General features: G+C 38.9%; 1 protein-coding gene across 1 annotated transcript in view; it reads right to left on the bottom strand.

Annotated features, from left to right (window-relative positions):
• The window catches only part of NUFIP1 (nuclear FMR1 interacting protein 1), a 44,385-nt gene that overhangs the window by 21,049 nt on the left and 3,076 nt on the right, over nucleotides 1-20,260 (bottom strand). Inside the window, exons 3-6 of the mRNA XM_027116220.1 lie at nucleotides 19,290-19,388; nucleotides 18,489-18,551; nucleotides 17,761-17,837; nucleotides 1,408-1,500 (exon numbers count right to left, since the gene is read on the bottom strand). Of these exons, the coding sequence (XP_026972021.1) occupies nucleotides 1,408-1,500; nucleotides 17,761-17,837; nucleotides 18,489-18,551; nucleotides 19,290-19,388 (332 nt within the window). The remainder of the gene's footprint in view (nucleotides 1-1,407; nucleotides 1,501-17,760; nucleotides 17,838-18,488; nucleotides 18,552-19,289; nucleotides 19,389-20,260) is intronic.

Raw genomic sequence — 20,260 nt, forward strand, 5'->3', positions numbered from 1 at the left:
GTTCATAGTAGCTTTATTCATAATAGCCCAAATTGGAAACAACCCAAATGACCAATAGTAGAATGAATATATATTCTCACAATTAAGTTCTATATAGCAACAAGAATGGATTTACAGCTATACACAACAATATGGATGAATCTCACAAGATAATTTTGAGCCACAGAAACTATACGCTAAAGAAGACACATCAATACTATATGATTCCACTTATACCAGGTTCTAAGAACAGGTAAAATAAATTTATGATGATAGAAATCAGAAAAGAGGTTACCTTTGTGGGGAGGCATGGAACTAAGGATAGCCTACGAAAGAAACCTTTGTAAGGTAAGACGTTCTATGTATTATTAATGTGTGGAAGTTACATGGGTATGTAGGTATGTGAACGTATATAAATTCATTCAGTTGTACACTCAATACAAAACAAAATGGAAACAATTCTATGAATGTGAGGCACTGGGGAAAATGGGATGTCTCATACACTGCTGGTGGGAGAGTAAACTACAATAGCTTCTATGATAGGTATTTGGCAGTCACCTATCAATATTATAAATACACATGTCTTTTGACTCAGCAAAACCACTTCTAGGTATCCATGCTCAGAAATATCTGCACATGTGTAAAATATATGTACAGGGCAATAATGGCAACTTTTTATTAGTAAAAGATTGGTGAAAACTTAAATGTCTGTCAATAGAGAATTTTTTTGTTTAAGAAAAAAAAAGACCCTTTGGGATATTCTTATGCTTCTTACACACCCTCAGAGAATGAGGAGTCTTGTTTATATGTCAATATAGGACAATCTCCAAGTATATTATTTGGCTAAAAAAGGCAAGACGTACAATAGTATCAAAAAAGGAAGGGCTTCCCTGGTGGCGCAGTGGTTGAGAGTCCACCTGCCAATGCAGGGGACGCGGGTTCATGCCCCGGTCTGGGAGGATCCCACGTGCCGCGGAGCGGCTGGGCCCGTGAGCCATGGCTGCTGAGCCTGCGCGTCTGGAGCCTGTGCTCCGCAACGGGAGAGGCCACAGCAGTGAGAGGCCCGTGTACCGCAAAAAAAAAAAAAAAAAGGAAAAAAAAAGACCATTATCTATGTTCTATATAAAGATGAAATATCTCTAGAAAGATACAATGCGTTACCTCTGGGAGGGAGAACTGTTTAGCTAGGATACAAAGACAGAAGAGACTTGTTACTGTAAATCGTTTTGAAAACCACATAAATGTAGGGTACCACTTATTTTTAAATATAATTTTTAAATTTTTAAATAAAAAAGTTACAAAAGCAAATATTTCAGAATTGAAAGTGTAGAGGGTTTAGGATTTGGGTGTATGCTTTTTTATTATTTATAAGTACATACATTCATTTAAAATAAGCATTGAGGGTGCAAGCAATTTTAAGGAACTTACCCATACTGTGTCGTTGTCAACACTGCTCCTCTCTTTTCCTTTTCAATTTTTAACTTTTTCTTCCTTTCGATATTAGCCAGAGTTGGGTAATTTCTAGAGAACAATAAAAGTCCATTATAAAAGGGCTTTTAGAGTAAATTTTAATTATGCAATCAAGCAATTGTTGCATTTAACAACTTTTGTTTAATGACTAATGCAGTAAATTGATATAAACTTTTAATTCCTTCTGGAATTTTTTTAAGGGTGAAAAAGTAGACTGTAACAATGCTACTCAAAGTATATACCAGCTGCCAGTCCAAACTCTGCTACCAGTCTGTTACCAAGTAAGAAGCTTACAATAGAATTTAAATCAAATATATCACATAATGTGCTGAAACTCATATATAGAGTTCATTTATTTGGCACATACCCATAAATACTATAAACAAAAAGGTATTTTCTTATGCATCTACTTATGCAAATACATACCAGGAGGTATATCCAAAGTTACCAAGATGAGGAAGAGACAGTTCTTAAAAAAAAAGCTACAGTCTACCAGGAAGGTTAAGAAAAGCATGGTTATTTCTAAAGACTAGTTATAACAAGACAAAATATTAAGCATCCCAAGGAGTATAAGGGAGGTTGGGAAGGAAAGATCCTATCTAGATGGAGAAATCCACAAAGAAAGGAACATGAAAGACACTGGTCTTAAATGGTGTTAAGAGACAAAAATCTGAAGGAAAAGCGTCAGCATGTGCTTTTTTTTTTTTTTTGGCCACGCCACATGGCCTGTGGGATCAACCAGGGATCGAACCCATGCCCCATGCAGTGGAAGCACAGAGTCTTAACCACTGGACTGCCAGGGACCTTTTTTTTTCTTTTTTTGGCCAGAGTGTTCTAAGCAAACAATGCAGACAAACCAAGGCCTCAGAAAGTGTGAGAGAATGGCAAGTGGTTCATTCTTAAAGAAACAGTTACAGGCAATCAGACCAGAAAGGGAGGCTGGGGCCAAAATGTGCCTCGAATGCCAGACGAGAAAGCTATTTTTAATTCAGTGGCGTTGGGGAGCCACTGAAAGTTATGAACAGGGAAAGATATGAACAAGGCAGTGAAAAGAATTAAATCTGACAGCAGCGTGCAAGACGAATTGCTCTGACAAAGGCTTTCTTTGTTCCTTAGCACAGCTGTGTGGTGATGGGGGCACCAAACTTCGGTGGTGAGAGGAACAGATACTAGGAGCATAAAAAGCACGAAAGGAGGGGAACACAGACAGCCCTCTACCACTCAGCCTGGCTGCTCATTAGAGTAAATTTTGAGAAACATCAACACATCATGTTCTGCCATCATTTCGAGGACACTGTCTCTACCCCCTTCTTTTTTTAACATCTGCATCACTGACTGGGATAGCACAGACAATAGAAGCCCATGGGCTGGGCACACTGGAAGATAAGAATAGAAATGACATTGAGTAAGTGGTGAAGTAATCAGAAAAAGAAAGGCAATGAATTTCAGTGAGGACAGTGCAAAGCAATCTATCCAGCCAAGAAAAATAAACTCCACAAATAAAAGATGATTAATGTACAAGTTATAAATAAACATAAGAGGAAAAGATCAAGGTCACAGGAGATAAAAATCTGACAGGCAGTCAGCACCACATGAGTACAGTTTTGGAAAGCAAACATAATCTAAGGCGATATGAAATGGACTCTGGCACAGGTACAAGTGTGAAATCATCCTCTCATGACACTCAAAGGTGATCAGAAACTCTCAGGGCACTGCATCCAGCTTTGTACTTCTAAACTGAAAAGGAATGTTAAGGAAAAATAAAACTTGGAGGGGATTCAAAAGAGACTCAAAGATGATTAACAGGATGAAAAAATAAAACCTCTGAAGAAAGATGAAAGGAACTAGAACTATTTGCAGCCTTTAAAAGAGGGAGAGAAGTGACAAAAAATGATCTTACAGGGAAGATGGCAGCCAGCTGTTCTCAACCTGAAGACAAACTACACCGAAGCAGAAATGATGAGGAAAAGGTGATGACTTTCACAGGCACCACAGTGTCTAGACGTGTAACTCACAGCTAATCAACACTCTTCACACCTCTGAAATTCACTTATTCTTAGTCTTAAAAATGTTAAAGAAACACAAAATGTGTTTCTTTAACGTTTTTCTTCTGAGTGTTACAGAGCAACCCTTAACATGTTGGGTCATATGCTAAACATAAAGACTTGGTCCTACAGTGTTTCATGTATAAGCAAGGAGCTATGTAAATGTTTCTCAATGATAAGGCATATAAACAGTTTGTTACAGGAAGTGGATTTTAGGTGAGATATAATAAAGAATTCCTTGAATGAGACATCAAGAATGTTGTGGAAACTCCTTTGGTGGAAGTCTTTTAAAACAGCTCACTTCTTCTTTCTGGCTGACTGAAGTGTCACCTTCCTAAAGGTAGGGGATTTTTATATCCCTTCCAAAGTTATAAGATTCTATATATCAGTGCTTAAATTAATAAAATTTTCTTGCAAAAGTTATACCATTCTTATTTACATAGAACCTAGAGACTAAAAACTAGGGAAAACAAGGGTACCAGAGACCAAATTATCCCCCCAAATGGGAAACCAGAAACACAAGACCTAGTTATACATACAACAATAATCAGAAGCCCCTTCCAGCAACATACTAGTGAGATACAAGAATAAGGAAAAGTCTGGATCTTTGATAAAGGACACAGTTCAGGTTTCTAAATTACACAAATCCAGAGAAAACTGTGGAGAAAAATCACAAATTGTGTTACATTGTACAATTACATACCAATAAAATTTAGTCCAATATCTCCTGGTAGAGAATGGATATTATAAAGCTATAAAGACTGTGACGAGTGGTATTTTCACAGTTGGTTTCTCTATTTTTATCTGCTAAAATCACTTTTCTCCCTACTTCCATCTTTTCCCAACACCCCAAAAGGAAGTGGCCCTGAAACCGTATGCTCTCTATCTTGCTCTCTTCTCCCTCTTTCATTTCTTACCCCCTCTTTGTCTTCCCCTTGCCTAAGCCTTTAAGCCTCCAGTGACAATCCTTAAGCCCCAGAGTCAATAAATTAGCAACATGGAACCAACCATTATCTTAGCACATCTCATTCTGGTTACCCTTCTCTTTCCTTATACTCAAATCACCACCCACTCCTTGGCTTTTCCCTTAAGCCTCTTCTGTAGAAAAACACAATCCCTCTTTATTCTCCCTGAATCACAGCTACTTCAACACTACTGCATTTTTATTTCAAAGTCTTTCCAAACTTCAAAAAGATGTAGCATTCTTTAGGAGCACAGCCCCTCTGCTGGAATTCTGAAAGAACTGGGGACACAGCTGTAAAGCGTTTCCTCAGAGCCACAGTAACTGCAGTATTAAAATAAATAACACAACTACTCCACCTAGTGGACTCCAAATCTGCCGTGAAGTATGTTTCAACATCTCAAAAATAAGAGGTTTGGGAAACGAACCTCTACCACTCATTTTTCCTAATGCCAAATCATACAGCATTTGTACCCGACAGGAATTAAGAAAAAATAACTACCGGTTTTTTTTTGGCTAGGATTTCTTTTTTTGCAGGTTATTAGTGGAAAGCCTTAAAGTTTTTAATTAAACACAACTATGGATGTTTGTCAGAACTATGCATTAAAAAAGAATAAACTTCACCTTCAAATAAATTGGAGGGGGAGGGAAGGGGTGGCACGACCCCTCTCACAAGAAGTCCTGCAAAACGAACTGATTGCCCTGCCTTCCAAAGACGCCAGCTATCCCTTGACCAGACACTGTTATCCCCACACAGCAAAAATTAATGCTTCAGTTGCCTGTGCTCTCACGGCCACCTACGGATATTCTTCCCACGTCTCCCATTAGAGTGAGGGTCTTAAAGGCAAGAGTCTACTACTATCTCTTTTCAGTAACCTTGGCCATATATAAAACAATCTTTGCCTTTTCAAATACTGAATGTTTACCTCTAATTTCAAGCTAAACTCTTGTCAGGAAGTTATTCAAAGCTATAATGTACATCAACATAAATTCAAAGGTGGCTGAGAGTTCTCGATTACATTACAAAACCAAACTAGTCTTCTACCAGGGACTTTAGAGAAACACGTGCTACCTAAGCTAGTTTGCATCTTCAAATGTTAATATTCCTTAAGTTTCTCTAGCCAGTGGAATTTTTTCCTTTAAAGCACTTGTTGCACAAAACCACAAGGTGGCAGAGTTCACGTTCAAATGGGGAAAGCTACTGTAGAAAGTAATGTATTCAAATACAGATCAATTTGGTTTGTCTTGGTGATGATCTGTCCTACGTGGTGAGAATTTATTGTTCAAACCCACAGCAGTTTAAGTACCATTAGTTATATTACTGAATTCCAACTACAGTTATTAATCTGATCAACACTGCCCAATTTCTTTAACAATGACAAAAGTATAGTTTAAAACATAAATCAAAAATATGAATCTCAGCAAGATTTCTCCAACCACTTACTTGTATATACCAAAATAGAATAACACCCATAATAAAAATATTTTCAAGCCCCATTTACATATATCGACATTTATAAACATCCCTTCTACCTATGGCACCATGGGATATAAACAGTCACACAAACCATGGTTCTTACATTTCTAAAGCTTGTAATTTATTTTTTTAAAAAAGCCACATAAGCAAAAAAGTTCATCAATAGTACCATAATGAGGGGCACATACACTAAGGAGGCAGAGGGGATACCACATTCAAAGAGGAACAAGATACCCCTCTAGGCAGATAAGGAAAAATACTCCCAAAATTTTAGTCTGGCAGGATTTCAGCTGGACTAAAGCAGTGAGCAGAACTTCAAGGATAGAGAAGGGAGGATTTTCTGGAAGCAGCATGATCCAAACAGAGGTTAAAAGTTCAAAAAACTTGTTTGGGATATGAAAAAGAAAAAAACCAAGTCTGGCTGGGACAAAGAACTCCTATAAGTAATGTGGGATTAATCAGGAAAGATATGTTAAGCCCACATTACAGTACCCTGACTGTCAGTTCTAAGGTGTTGTTTTCACTGGCATTTTACCTGGCTAAAATAAAATCAGTTTAACAAATTTATCTGTAAATTTTATTCTACATAGTCATCTGTGTAACTAAAAAATACATGCATACTAGCATCTCAATTTGCATGAAAAAAGAACAAACACAAAGAGAATAGCCTAACCTCGTTGGTCAAAGTCAATTCCTTAAGTGTGATCAACACTGCTGAGTGTTCCTCTGCAGAGTGTACTTCAGCTGTGTGGTTTTCTTGAACAACACTTAGCAACTGAGCCAGGGCTGAGATTTTGCCAGGTGGGTGTAACGAAGGGCAACGGAATGAGGGAGCTGAGCTTCTGAGAGTGGTGGAAGTGACTTAAACTTGGCAGAGAAGCAAAGACAGAAGGGGGATGAGAGAAAAAGAAGGTAAAGGGGGTAAGAGGTGGGAGGCTTCAACTAGTCCGGGACCAGGTACAGGTGACAGTGAGACAGTTGGATGAAATGCAAGTTATGACCAAAGAGGAGTAAGCCCAACTTCAAGATTTCCGGGGCAGAAAGTCCAGAAGATCCACAGGGTGGCCGTGAAAGTAAGTGGCAGAAACTGCATGGAGGTAAAGGACACTGGAAATTGGAAGGTAAAAAGGTGCCAGATGAAACTCTTTGCTGTAAGCTGTGAGTCTCAAAGTCAGCGGAATTCAAAGGATACACACTTCTGTTGGACCATCTATATATATGCCAAGGGCAGGGTGGTAAAGGCAACTGCAATCCGCCTTGTTAAGAATCACGGGGGAGGGACTTCCCTGGTGGTCCAGGGGTTAAGAGTCCGCCTTCCAATGCAGGGGATGTGGGTTCGATCCCTGGTTGGGGAACTAAGATCCCGCATGCCGTGGGGCAACTAACCCTGCACACCGCAACTACTGAGCCTGAGCACTTTAGAGCCCACACGCCACAACTAGAGAGCCCACACGCCGCAACTACTGAGGCTGTGCCCTCTAAAGCCCGTGCACCACAACTAGAGACAAGCCCGCATGCAGCAACAAAGAGCCTGCACTCCACAACAAAAGATCCCATGTGCCGCAACGAAGATCCCGCTGCTGCAACTAAGACCCAACGCAGCCAAATAAATATTTTTTTAAAAAAAAAGAATCATGGGGGAGGCTGTCAGAGCTGCAGAGAGCTGTGGAGACAGATGGCAGGAAACTCCAAGAAGAAGGGCCAAGGAGCAATCATCTGGAATCCACGTCAAGGGGGCCCTACAAGTCACAAAACCAGTCACTTTTTGTTCTTGTTTTATTTGACCTTTCCACAGCAATCTGCACTGATAATCACATCTTCCTTCTTGAAATCCTCCCTTCTACTGGCTTCCACGACAGGTCATATTCTGAGTTTTCTTCTACTTCTCTGGCTCTTGCTCAGCAGGCTTGTTGGTTTTAACTCCCTTTTAGGCTATCTTCCCTCTCCACTCTACCCTCTCTCTGTGGGGTATATCTTCTGCATTCATGGTTTCATGATTTTAAAATATCTATCTCCAGCCAGTCTGGTCTGAGTCCCAATGCTTACACAACATCTTCAAATAGACATCTCAGAATCTCCTCATACTCAACGATGTCCTAAATCAACACCTCCAAATGTGATTCTCTTCCGGGATTCCCTGTCTGAGCAACAGGCACCACCTTTCACAAAGGTGCTTTCACAGAGGAACTTGGACATCTCCTCAAAACCTCTTTCCTCCTCAACCTCACAAATGTCCAACTACCAAACAGTGCCCATTTTTATGTTCTATATCCACCTAGTTCTGTCCCCACAACTGCCATCTTTCAAAAGCTTCTATCATCTCTTACCTATATTCAAGTTCCTATACTCATGCCAATCTGTCTGTGCACTAGCCCCTACCTCCCCTTTCTTCCTAATTAGGTCTAAGTTCAGCTCAACTGCCCTTTGTCAAGGAACACCCCACTCCTCCAGACTAGATGAGGTCCTTCCTCTTATATGCTGAGAAGGAGGGTAGAGTGGAGGACTGTGGGAGAGTAGAACAGCTAGAGACATAGTAGAACAGAATCACTGAAGCTGGCTACCATTAATTTAATAGTGGGTCCAATTTTCCCAGTTTATATAATGACTTAATTTAAACACTCGTTAGATATAAAAGAACCAAAGTTGGTTAATCAGGAACTCATTTCAGAACTTCCCTATTGCCTTAAGTGAACTCAAAACTTGAGAGATTCAACACCTTACTTAGTTAACTTCTCAGTTGCTTTATAATCATTGCTGACTAATAGCCATCATCATTCTCCTCAAAAGAATTAAACATATACAACAGGGGCTGGCACCACTGAGCTGCAACAACTTCCAACTGACCAAAGTCAGGGTAAAGTACCAGGGAAAAACCTTTGCAGGTAGGCAATTTCCAGTCCATCTAGCAGGATATAATCTTCAATACTGTCATCACCAGCTCTTTAAAAACTAAGTATCAGGAAGGGGAGCTAACTCTTCTTGTTTGACTATTCCTCTGTGCAAAATAGTAAGAAGAAGATACACCCAACAAATAAAAAACAAATAAGCAAAACAAACAGAAAGCAAAAAACTAGAGTGAAGTGGAATCGTGAGAAGAAAAAAATTGTACCTGTAAAGAAGCCACCTAGAGGAGGCAAGGAGCTTTACATGAACTCCTTCAAATTCTTCACTAAGCCAAATCACGTCATGGTCCCAACTCCTGTGACTTCTAAGTTTGACCATGCAATTGGCTAAGGCTCCTTATCAATGCCAAGACTGGTTCTTCCCACACTGCACCATTTAACGGTAATTCAGTCCACAAATATTTATTCTCCACATACTAAATCCCAGGTACTACGCAAAGTGCAACAGAATCAAAGATGTCTAAGACTAGGGCCACCTATAATATAATGCAACAAACGCTATTGTGTTTGTATTAATAAGCTATGTATTCACACAGGAAGTAGTGAATAATGCTTTAGGGGAGGTTGGTCCGTGGACTGGCAGCCAATCCACACACTTATGTCAGGGTATAAATCAGCTATGTCCCTAAACAAAATATATTTAGTTCAGCTGACACGTTCTTCTTACGAAGACTTTCTCAATGAAGAAAGTAAGGTATAGATTTATATTCTGGTACAAGTTCCTTATCTTGTTACAAACTAGCACTCTGACAGCATTGAGATAGAGGAAATGAAGAAGAAGAAGAGAATGACAAATCAGGTGACACTTAAGACAGGTCTTAGGACTTCCCTGGTGGTCCAGTGGGTAAGACTCTGCATTCCCAATGCTGGGGACCTGGGTTCAATCCCTGGTCGGGGAACTAGATCCCACATGCGTGCAGCAAGTAAGAAGTAGTCCGCATGCCGCGACTAAGATCCAGCGTAGCCGAAATAAATAAATAAATACATGTTAAAAAAAACAAAACAGGGGGCTTCCCTGGTGGCGCAGTGGTTGAGAGTCCGCCTGCTGATGCAGGGGACACGGGTTCATGCCCCGGTCCAGGAGGATCCCACGTGCTGTGGAGCGGCTGGGCCCATGAGCCATGGCTGCTGAGCCTGCTCATCTGGAGTCCGCAACGGGAGAGGCCACAACAGTGAGAGGCCAGCATACCACAAAACAAACAAACAAAACCCAACAGGTCTTACAAGATAAATAAGATTCTGCCGGGAGATAAAGAGGAAAAGGCATTCTAGTATACCCTACTCCAGGTGGCCTAGATTCTTACCCTAGATTATTACATTTGTTAGCCAAGGATGCTCTTAAAATTCTATTAAATCCATTGAGTCCATGTTGACTGCTGACTGGCTGGACCCAGGTTTACTTGCTTAAGAATTAATTTCCTCTGATTGTCCTTCACCCTCATCTAACTCTTTACACAGTATTAATAAAGGATAGTTGCATACACATTTGCTGAATTCTATTTGTTCTTGGTTGGTTCTAAATCTTTACGTTTATGCTGGTTTTCCTCAGAATTACCTTTCAGGCTTTAAAGGGCAGTAGCTAACTCTCTCACATAACAGTGCAACATTTCACACAGCTCTTCACATACATACATACAGGGGCTTTAAGCTGAAAACTTTAAGTTGAACGAAGTACAACTTTAACCTGCTGGTTAAAAGTTTTTAAGTATCCTTCTTGACCTGTGAAGGTAACTCTTCCTATCTGAGGCTCTCCTCATTTTTCAATTCCAGAAAAACAGCTATTGACTTAAAAGTGCTGCTGACCATCCTAATAGCTCTGACTTGGTCTTCTGTTTCAGGATGAGGTATCCTGGTCCTATCCTGAGACAACAGCATCCTCATGGGATTTTTCAATGGTAGATTCTAGCTAGACATCTTCTAAGCTTTCTTCCCTTATAAGTATAAAGCTACAAGTCACATGGTAAGACTCAAATTTCTTAGACTTTAATTACAGGAAAACATTTCTCGTCTTTTTATGGATAAGGACAGGCACGTGTGTATCTTGTCACTGCTGTACTCCCTCTGCCTAGCACACTCCAATCATTCAACAACTTTTTTAAAGTAATCAAAACAATAAACATAACAAAGTATTATACATTTTTTTAAAAAATAGCACTCACCCATCACTGCCTCAGTGAATATTTAACAGAGGGGGCATGTAGTGGCTCCCCTCAAAGAGCAAGGTCCCATTATGACATCATTTATGAAGAGTTCCTATTAGGTCTACCAAAAGCTACATTCAAATAGCCTCATATAATATAATTTACAGTCCTATTCCCTACTACCAACGTTATAAGGGAATGCAAGGAATCAAAACTGCAATAATAAATACTGTGTGTTTATTATACGTCAAGTAATGATACTCCCTAAGTCACTATATACCAATTCTGAAGAATGACAAAATTAGGACTGGTCATTTTCCATTGAATATTTGCAACATTATAAAAGACCAAATTTCCATGGGTGAGCCTGAACCAAGATGGTGGAGCAGAAGGGATGTGCTCTTACTCCCTCTTGTGAGAACACCAGAATCACAACTAGCTGCTGGACAATCATCAACAGGAGGACACTGGAACTCACCAAAAAAGATACCCTACATCCAAAGACAAAGGAGAAGCCACAATGAGACGATAGGAGGGGCGCAATCACAATAAAATCAAATCCCATAACTGCTGGGTGGGTGATTCACAAACTGGAGAACACTTATACCACAGAAGTCCACCCACTGCAGTGAAGGTTCTGAGCCCCACGTGAGGCTTCCCAACCTGGGGGTCCAGCAACAGGAGGAGGAATTCCTAGAGAATCAGACTTTGAAGGCTAGTGGGATATGATAGCAGGACTTCGACAGGACTTCGACTGGGGGAAACAGAGACTCCACTCTTGGAGGGCACACACAAAGTAGTGTGTGCATCGGGACCCAGGGGAAGGAGCAGTGACCCCATAGGAGACTGAACTAGACCTACCTGCTAGTGTTGGAGGGTCTCCTGCAGAGGCGGGGGGTGGCTGTGGCTCACCGTGGGGACAAGGACACTGGCAGCAGAAGTTCTGGGAAGTACTCCTTGGCATGAGCCCTCCCAGAGTCTGCCATTAGCCCCACCAAAGAGCCCAGGTAGGCTCCAGTGTTGGGTTGCCTCAGGCCAAACAACCAACAGGGAGGGAACCCAGCCCCACCCATCAGCAGTCAAGCAGATTAAAGTTTTACTGAGCTCTGCCCACCAGAGAAACAACCAGCCCAACCCACCACCAGTCCCTCCAATCAGGGAAACTGCACAAGCCTCTCAGATAGCCTCATCCACCAGAGGGCAGACAGCAGAAGCAAGAAGAACTACAATCCTGCAGCCTGTAGAACAAAAACCACATTCACAGGAAGACAGACAAGATGAAAGGGCAGAGGGCTATGGACCAGATGAAGGAACAAGATAAAACCCCAGAAAAACAACTAAATGAAGTGGAGATAGGCAACCTTCCAGAAAAGGAATTCAGAATCATGATAGTGAAGATGATCCAGGACCTCAGAAAAAGAATGGAGGCAAAGATCGAGAAGATGCAAGAAATGTTTAACAAAGACCAAGAATTAAAGAACAAACAAACAGAGATGAACATTACAATAACTGAAATGAAAACTACACTAGAAGGAATCAATAGCAGAATAACTGAGGCAGAAGAACGGATAAGTGACCTGGAAGACAGATTGGTGTAATTCACTGTTGTGGAACAGAATAAATAAAAAAGAATGAAAAGAAATGAAGACAGCCTAAGAGACCACTGGGACAACATTAAATGCAACAACATTCGAATTATAGGGGTCCCAGAAGGAGAAGAGAGAGAGAAAGGACCAGAGGAAATATTTGAAGAGATCAGAGTCGGAAACCTCCCTAACATGGGAAAGGAAATAGCCACCCAAGACCAGGAAGCACAGTGAGTCCCATACAGGATAAACCAAAGGAGAAACACACCAAGACACAAAGTAATCAAATTGGCAAAAATTAAAGACAAAGAAACATTATTGAAAGCAGCAAGGGAAAAACAACAAATAACATACAAGGGAACTCGCATAACGTTAACAGCTGACTTAGCAGAAACTCTACAAGCCAGAAGGGAGTGGCATGATATACTTAAAGTGATGAAAGGGAAGAACCTACAACCAAGATTACTCTACCCAGCAAGGATCTCATTCAGATTCAGCAGAGATATTAAAACCTTTACAGACAAGCCAAAGCTCAGAGAATTCAGAACCACCAAACCAGCTTTAAAACAAATGCTAAAGAACTTCTCTAGGCAGGAAACACAAGAGAAGAAAAAGGACCTACAAAAACAAACCTAAAACAATTAAGAAAATGGTCATAGGAACATACATATCGATAATTACCTTAAGCGTGAATGGACTAAATGTTCCAACCAAAAGACACAGGCTCCAACCAAAAGACACAGGCTGGATACAAAAATAAGACCCATATATATGCTGTCTACAAGAGACCCACTTCAGACCTAGGGACACACAGACTGAAAGTGAGGGGATGGAAAAAGATATTCCATGCAAACGGAAATCAAAAGAAAGCTGGAGTAGAAATACTCATACCACATAAAATAGATTTTAAAATAAAGAATGTTACAAGAAACAAGGAAGGACACTACATAATGATCAAGGGATCATTCCAAGAAGAAGACATAACAATTATAAATATACATGCACCCAACATAGGAGCATCTCAATACGTAAGGCAACTGCTAACAGCTATACAAGAGGAAATCGACAGTAACACAATAATAGTGGGGGACTTTAACACCTCACTTACACGAATGGACAGATCATCCAGTCAGAAAATTAATAAGGAAACACAAGCTTTAGATGACACAATAGACCAGAGAGATTTAATTGATATTTATAGGACATGCCTTCCAAAAACAGCAGATTACACTTTCTTCTCAAGTGCACACGGAACATTCTCCAGGATAGATCACATCTTGGGTCACAAGTCAAGCCTCAGTAAATTTAAGAAAATTGAAACCATATCAAGCATCTTTTCAGACCACAAGGCTATGAGATTAGAAATCAATTACAGGGAAAAAAACGTAAAAATTACAAACACATGGAGGCTAAACAATACACTACTTAATAACCAAGAGATCACTGAAGAAATCAAAGAGGAAATCAAAAAATACCTAGAGACAAATGACAATGAAAACACAACAATCCAAAACCTATGGGATGCAGCAAAAGCAGTTCTAAGAGGAAAGTTTATAGCAATACAAGCATACCTCCAGAAACAAGAAAAATCTCAAATAAACAATCTAACCTTACACCTAAAGGAACTAGAGAAAGAAGAACAAACAAAACCCAAAGTTAGCAGAAGGAAAGAAATCATAAAGATCAGAGTAGAAATAAATGAAATAGAAACAAAGAAAACAGTGGCAAAGATCAATAAAACTAAAAGCTGGTTCTTTGAGAAGATAAACAAAATTGATAAACCATTAGCCAGACTCATCAAGAAAAAGAGGGAGAGGACTCATTAAAATTAGAAATGAAAAAGGAGAAGTTACAACAGACACTGCAGAAATACAAAGCATACTAAGAGACCACTACAAGCAACTCTATGCCAATAAATGGACAACCTGGAAGAAATGGACAAATTCTTAGAAAGGTATAACCTTCCAAGACTGAACCAGGAAGAAATAGAAAATATGAACAGACCAATCACAAGTAATGAAATTGAAACTGTGATTAAAAATCTTCCAACAAACAAAAGTCTGGGACCAGATGGCTTCACAAGCAAATTCTATCAGACATTTACAGAAGAGCTATCCCCCACCCTTCTCAAACTCTTCCAAAATATAGCAGAGGGAGGAACACTCCCAAACTCATAATTTGAGGCCACCATCACCCTGATACCAAAACCAGACAAAGATACTCCAAAAAAAGAAAATTACAGACCAATATCACTGATGAATATAGTTCCAAAAATCCTCAACAAAATACTAGCAAACAGAATCCAACAACACATTAAAAGGATCATACACCATGATCAAGCGGGATTTACCCCAGGGATGCAAGGATTCTTCAATATACGCAAATCAATCCATGTGTTACACCATATTAACAAATTGAAGAAGAAAAACCATATGATCATCTCAATAGATGCAGAAAAAGCTTTTGAAAAAATTCAACCCCCATTTATGATAAAAACTCTCCAGAAAGTGGGCATAGAGGGAACCTACCTCAACATAATAAAGGCCATATACAACAAACCCACAGCAAACATCATTCTCAATGGTGAAAAACTGAAACCATTTCCTCAGGAACAAGATCAGGAACAAGACAAGGATGTCCACTCTCACCACTATTATTCAACATAGTTTTGGAAGTCCTAGCCATGGCAATCAGACAAGAAAAAGAAATAAAAGGAATACAAATTGGAAAAGAAGAAGTAAAACTGTCACTGTTTGCAGATGAGATGATACTATACATAGAGAATCGTAAATATGCCACCAGAAAACTACTAGAGCTAATCAATGAATTTGGTAAAGTTGCAGGGTACAAAATTAATGCACAGAAATGTCTTCCATTCCTATACACTAATGATGAAAAATCTGAAAGAGAAATTAAGGAAACACTCCCATTTACCACTGCAACCAAATGGATAAAATACCTAGGAATAAACCTACCTAGGGAGACAAAAGACCTGTATGCAGAAAACTATAAGACACTGATGAAAGAAATTAAAGATGATACCAACAGATGGAGAGATATACCATGTTCTGGGATTGGAAGAATCAATATTGTGAAAATGACTGTACTACCCAAAGCAATCTACAGATTCAATGCAATCCCTATCAAGTTACCAATGGTATTTTTTACAAAACTAGAACAAAAAATCTTATACATTTTTCTTTTTTTCCTTTTTGCGGTACGCGGGCCTCTCACTGTTGGGGCCTCTCCCGTTGCGGAGCACAGGCTCTGGACGCGCAGGCTCAGCGGCCATGGCTCACGGGCCCAGCCGCTCCGCGGCATGTGGGATCTTCCCGGACCGGGGCACGAACCCGCGTCCCCTGCATCGGCAGGCGGACGCTCAACCACTGCGCCACCAGGGAAGCCCTAATAGAAACTTATACATTTTTCTTTTTTTCCTTTTTGCGTAGAACAAAAAATCTTAAAATTTGTATGGAGACACAAAAGACCCCAAACAGCCAAAGTGTTGAGGGGAAAAAACGGAGCTGGAGGAATCAGACTCCCTTACTTCAGACTATATTATAAAGCTACAGTAATCAAGACAATATGGTACTGGCACAAAAACAGAAACATAGAACAAGATAGAAAGCCCAGAGATAAACCCACGCACCTATGGTCAACTAATCTATGACAAAGGAGGCAAGGATATACAATGGAGAAAAGACAGTCTCTTCAATAAGTGGTGCTGGTAAAACTGGACAGCTACATGTAAAAGAAGGAAATTAGAACACTCCCTAACACCATACACAAAAATAAACTCAAAATGGTTAGAGACCTAAATGCAAGACCAGACACTATAAAACTCTTAGAGGAAAACATAGGAAGAACACTCTTTGACATAAATCACAGCAAGATCTTTTATGAGTCACCTCCTAGAGTCATGGAAATAAAAACAAAAATAAACAAATGGGACCCAATGAAACTTAAAAGCTTTTGCACAGCAAAGGAAACCATAAACAAGAGGAAAAGACAACCCTCAGAATGGGAGAAAATATCTGCAAACGAATCAACGAACAATGGATTAATCTCTAAAATATATAAACAGCTCATGCAGCTCAATATTAAAAAAACAAACAACCCAATTCAAAAATGGGGAGTAGACCTAAATAGACATTTCTCCAAAGAAGACATACAGATGGCCAAGAAGCACATGAAAAGTTGCTCAACATCACTAATTATTAGAGAAATGCAAATCAAAACTACAATGAGGTATCACCTCACACCAGTTAGAATGGGCATCATCAGAAAATCCACAAACAACAAATGCTGGAGAGGGTGTGGAGAAAAGGGAACCCTCTTGCACTGTTGGTGGGAATGGAAATTGATACAGCCACTATGGAGAACAGTATGGAGGTTCCTTAAAAAACTAAAAATAGAATTACCATATGATCCAGCAATCCCACTACTGGGCATATACCCAGATAAAACCATAATTCAAAAAGAGACATGTACCCCAATGTTTACTGCAGCACTATTTACAATAGCCAGGTCATGGAAGCAACCTAAATGCCCATCGACAGATGAATGGATAAAGAAGATGTGGTACATATATACAATGGAATATTACTCAGCCATAAAAAGGAACGAAATTGGGTCATTTGTTGAGATGTGGATGGATCTAGAGACTGTCATACAGAGTGAAGTCAGTCAGAAAGAGAAAAACAAATACCGTATGTTAACGCATGTATGTGGAACCTAGAAAAGTGGTACAGATGAACTGGTTTGCAGGGCAGAAGTTGAGACACAGATGTAGAGAACAAACGTACAGACACCAGGGGGGAAAGCCACGGGTGGTGGTGGTGGTGGCGGTGGTGGTGGTGGTGGTGGTGGTGGTGGTGGTGGTGGTGGTGTGATGAATTGGGTGATTGGGATTGACATGTATACACTGATGTGCATAAAACTGATGACTAATAAGAACCTGCTGTATAAAAAAATAAATAAAATTCATTGAGGACTAATAACCTGCTGTATAAAAAAATAAATATTTTAAAAAATAAATAAAATAAAATAAAATTCAAAAATTTAAATAAATAAATAACAAAAGACGAAATTTCCTTTTTCAAATTGTTCAGTAGGGCCAGAACGGTCATTATTTTCAAGTCCTCAGCCTTGCCACAGTAAAAGAAAATTGTTTCACTAGTTCTTAACTCTTTACTCACTTTCTTCTTTCTTCCCTCCATCTTGCAATCTCCTCTGGAGTGTCTAACTTGATTTTCTTCATACCAGGAGCATGCGTCTAAGGGGAAAATGTCTGCTGAATATCAAGAAGCGTATTGTATGCTTTTGACTAAATCTCAAATATTATGGGGGATAATGGAGACTGTGTACCCAAAAGTAAATTTACTAGCAGAGACAATTTTAAAACTAAGTAAGCAAGCTTTATCTATCCTTATTATGACTTTTCCTTTAAAGGAAAAAGAATTTTTCTCTTGTCTTTAGATTAGTACTGCTGATAGGAAAAAAGTCATAATATCATTTTGGTTACAAAGTAAATGTCACCGAATACTTGATTGATATTAAATACCCAAATGAATTACCTACCAACCAAAGTTAAGAAAGTTAGCTAGAGAAATAATGAATATACAAAACAATTTGAAACAGCATGGTATAGTAAAACAGAATTTGCCATCATGAAATTCAAGTGCAGGGGTCAGCTCTGAGACCCTGGGCAAATCATTTTACCAATCTGTTAAACAGGGCCAAGATTTATTTATTTTACACAATGGCTTACAAGGATAAAATTGAATAGTAGATGTAAAAATGCCTTACAAAGTACAGTGTTCTGTGAATGTTACTCGTTAGTAGGCTATGTAAATAGAGAGCTATGAAGATAATAAATCAATGAAATAAAAAGAGCATGTAACAAACAAACAAAAAAAGAACTTACATTTCTCCAGTGGAATTGGACAATCTTCTCATGTGCACTAAAAGAGCAATCTACCTCAGGGCACTGTAAGAATTTTTAAGAAAGGCTACTCAATGTTTTCCATAAAAAATTTACCTTACTACTATATATACAGACATATTCTGGTCATATTACACAGTATCCCGTCTATGTGGTGTTATCACTGAATACCTAAAACAAAAATCACTCCAAACAGAGTTGCACTCTCTAAGTATATAGTACAGTAATGCGTATCATTTACTTCTCCACTTGAGTGAATGCACGACATCAGCAATGTTGTAAAATGTTCTTAATTCCTAAAGTTAAGGGGCACGCCTACAAACTGAAAGAGAACCTTTCCAAACTAAGAACTTTCTTTTTAACTTTTTTACTTCTCAAATATCCTGGTTAAAAGTACTTAATACGGTGTAAACCACCCGTAGACGGTGCTGGGCCAAGGCAAATTACACTGTGTGGTTAGTCAAGGGCAGCCTTAAAGGAGAAAGAACTCACAAAGGAGCACGGAGCAACCGGAGGAGAGGCCCAGCCTCTCACAGAGCAGATGAGGCGCATACATACAAACAGCTGCCAGACCTCCCTTCTCTTTTACTGTCATCTCACACTTCCTGAAGCAGTGGGCTTCCCACCCTCAAACTGCAAATCCCAGAGTTACTGTCCCAATTTGGCAAGTCATCTAACAACATTTCTATGAAAACTATAAACTTTTAAGGGAAGGAAGCTCAGAATTTCTACCAAATACCCCCATTTTGCTAAATAAATATCAGGACAACTAAGAAAACCTACTTTCATATGTTCGGACATGTGTTTATCATACTTCTCTTGATTTTTAAAACCACGATCACAGGTATCACAAAAATAGTGAAAAACTGGTTCCTTTCTTTTCTGCAAACAAAAATGAAGAGGCATTAGGCTTTTGGTGAGAACTCTAATCATCAGTAAAAATACAGTACATATTTTGATTCTTCACACAACCCTTACAGGTGGCAAACACTTCTGAATACATTTTTAATGAAGGGATGATTCTGTTTTTATTTTTAACAAATACATTAGGAAAAGCCAGGCTTGTTAAAAAATTTTAAATCTGAGTAAAGCTAATATAAATTGTGAGTAGATTTAAAATTGGTAATCTAATTAAAACTTAATAGACCATATGTCAAAATGACCTAAAAATAAATATTCAGGGTAAATACAGTATTTCTTCTTTTAGGAAAAACAAGTGCGTGCGTGCGTGTGTGTATATTTTAACTACAGAATGAGAAAAAAAGAACTATTTAGGTAAATATTAGTTTTTTTTAATTCCCAATTTATTACTTTTATGTTTAAACATAAAACAAAAATGATTATTACAATGATAGGCTATATAGGGCCCCAATTGTTCAATGTTGAAATTATGTTAATAAACATACTTTCACAATATTTTGTTAATATTAGTTACATAGTTTTGATGCCTAAATGAAGGGTACTAATCTCATGCTGTAGATTTACTCAATTTATTCTAAACTAATAAAATTATTTACACATCTTAAAAGTTGAAAGACCAGATTATAAGCTACATCAGAATAAAAGAAGCCTATTTTAAGACTCAGTTTCTGAACATAATGAAGGGTTGTTCCTCATTAAAAAAAACAAAAACTTTTAATTTCATCCTTCTCCTCCCAATATGCTAGTAAAATAAATAAATTAAATATATAATATATATTATGTATAATATATATATCACACTTTTGTTTACTTCATTGAAGTTTAATAACATT

Source organism: Aethalodelphis obliquidens, unplaced genomic scaffold, assembly GCF_003676395.1.
Source record: "Aethalodelphis obliquidens isolate GAN/ISIS:26980383/991018 unplaced genomic scaffold, ASM367639v1 scaffold16, whole genome shotgun sequence".
Taxonomy (NCBI): Eukaryota; Metazoa; Chordata; class Mammalia; order Artiodactyla; family Delphinidae; genus Aethalodelphis; species Aethalodelphis obliquidens.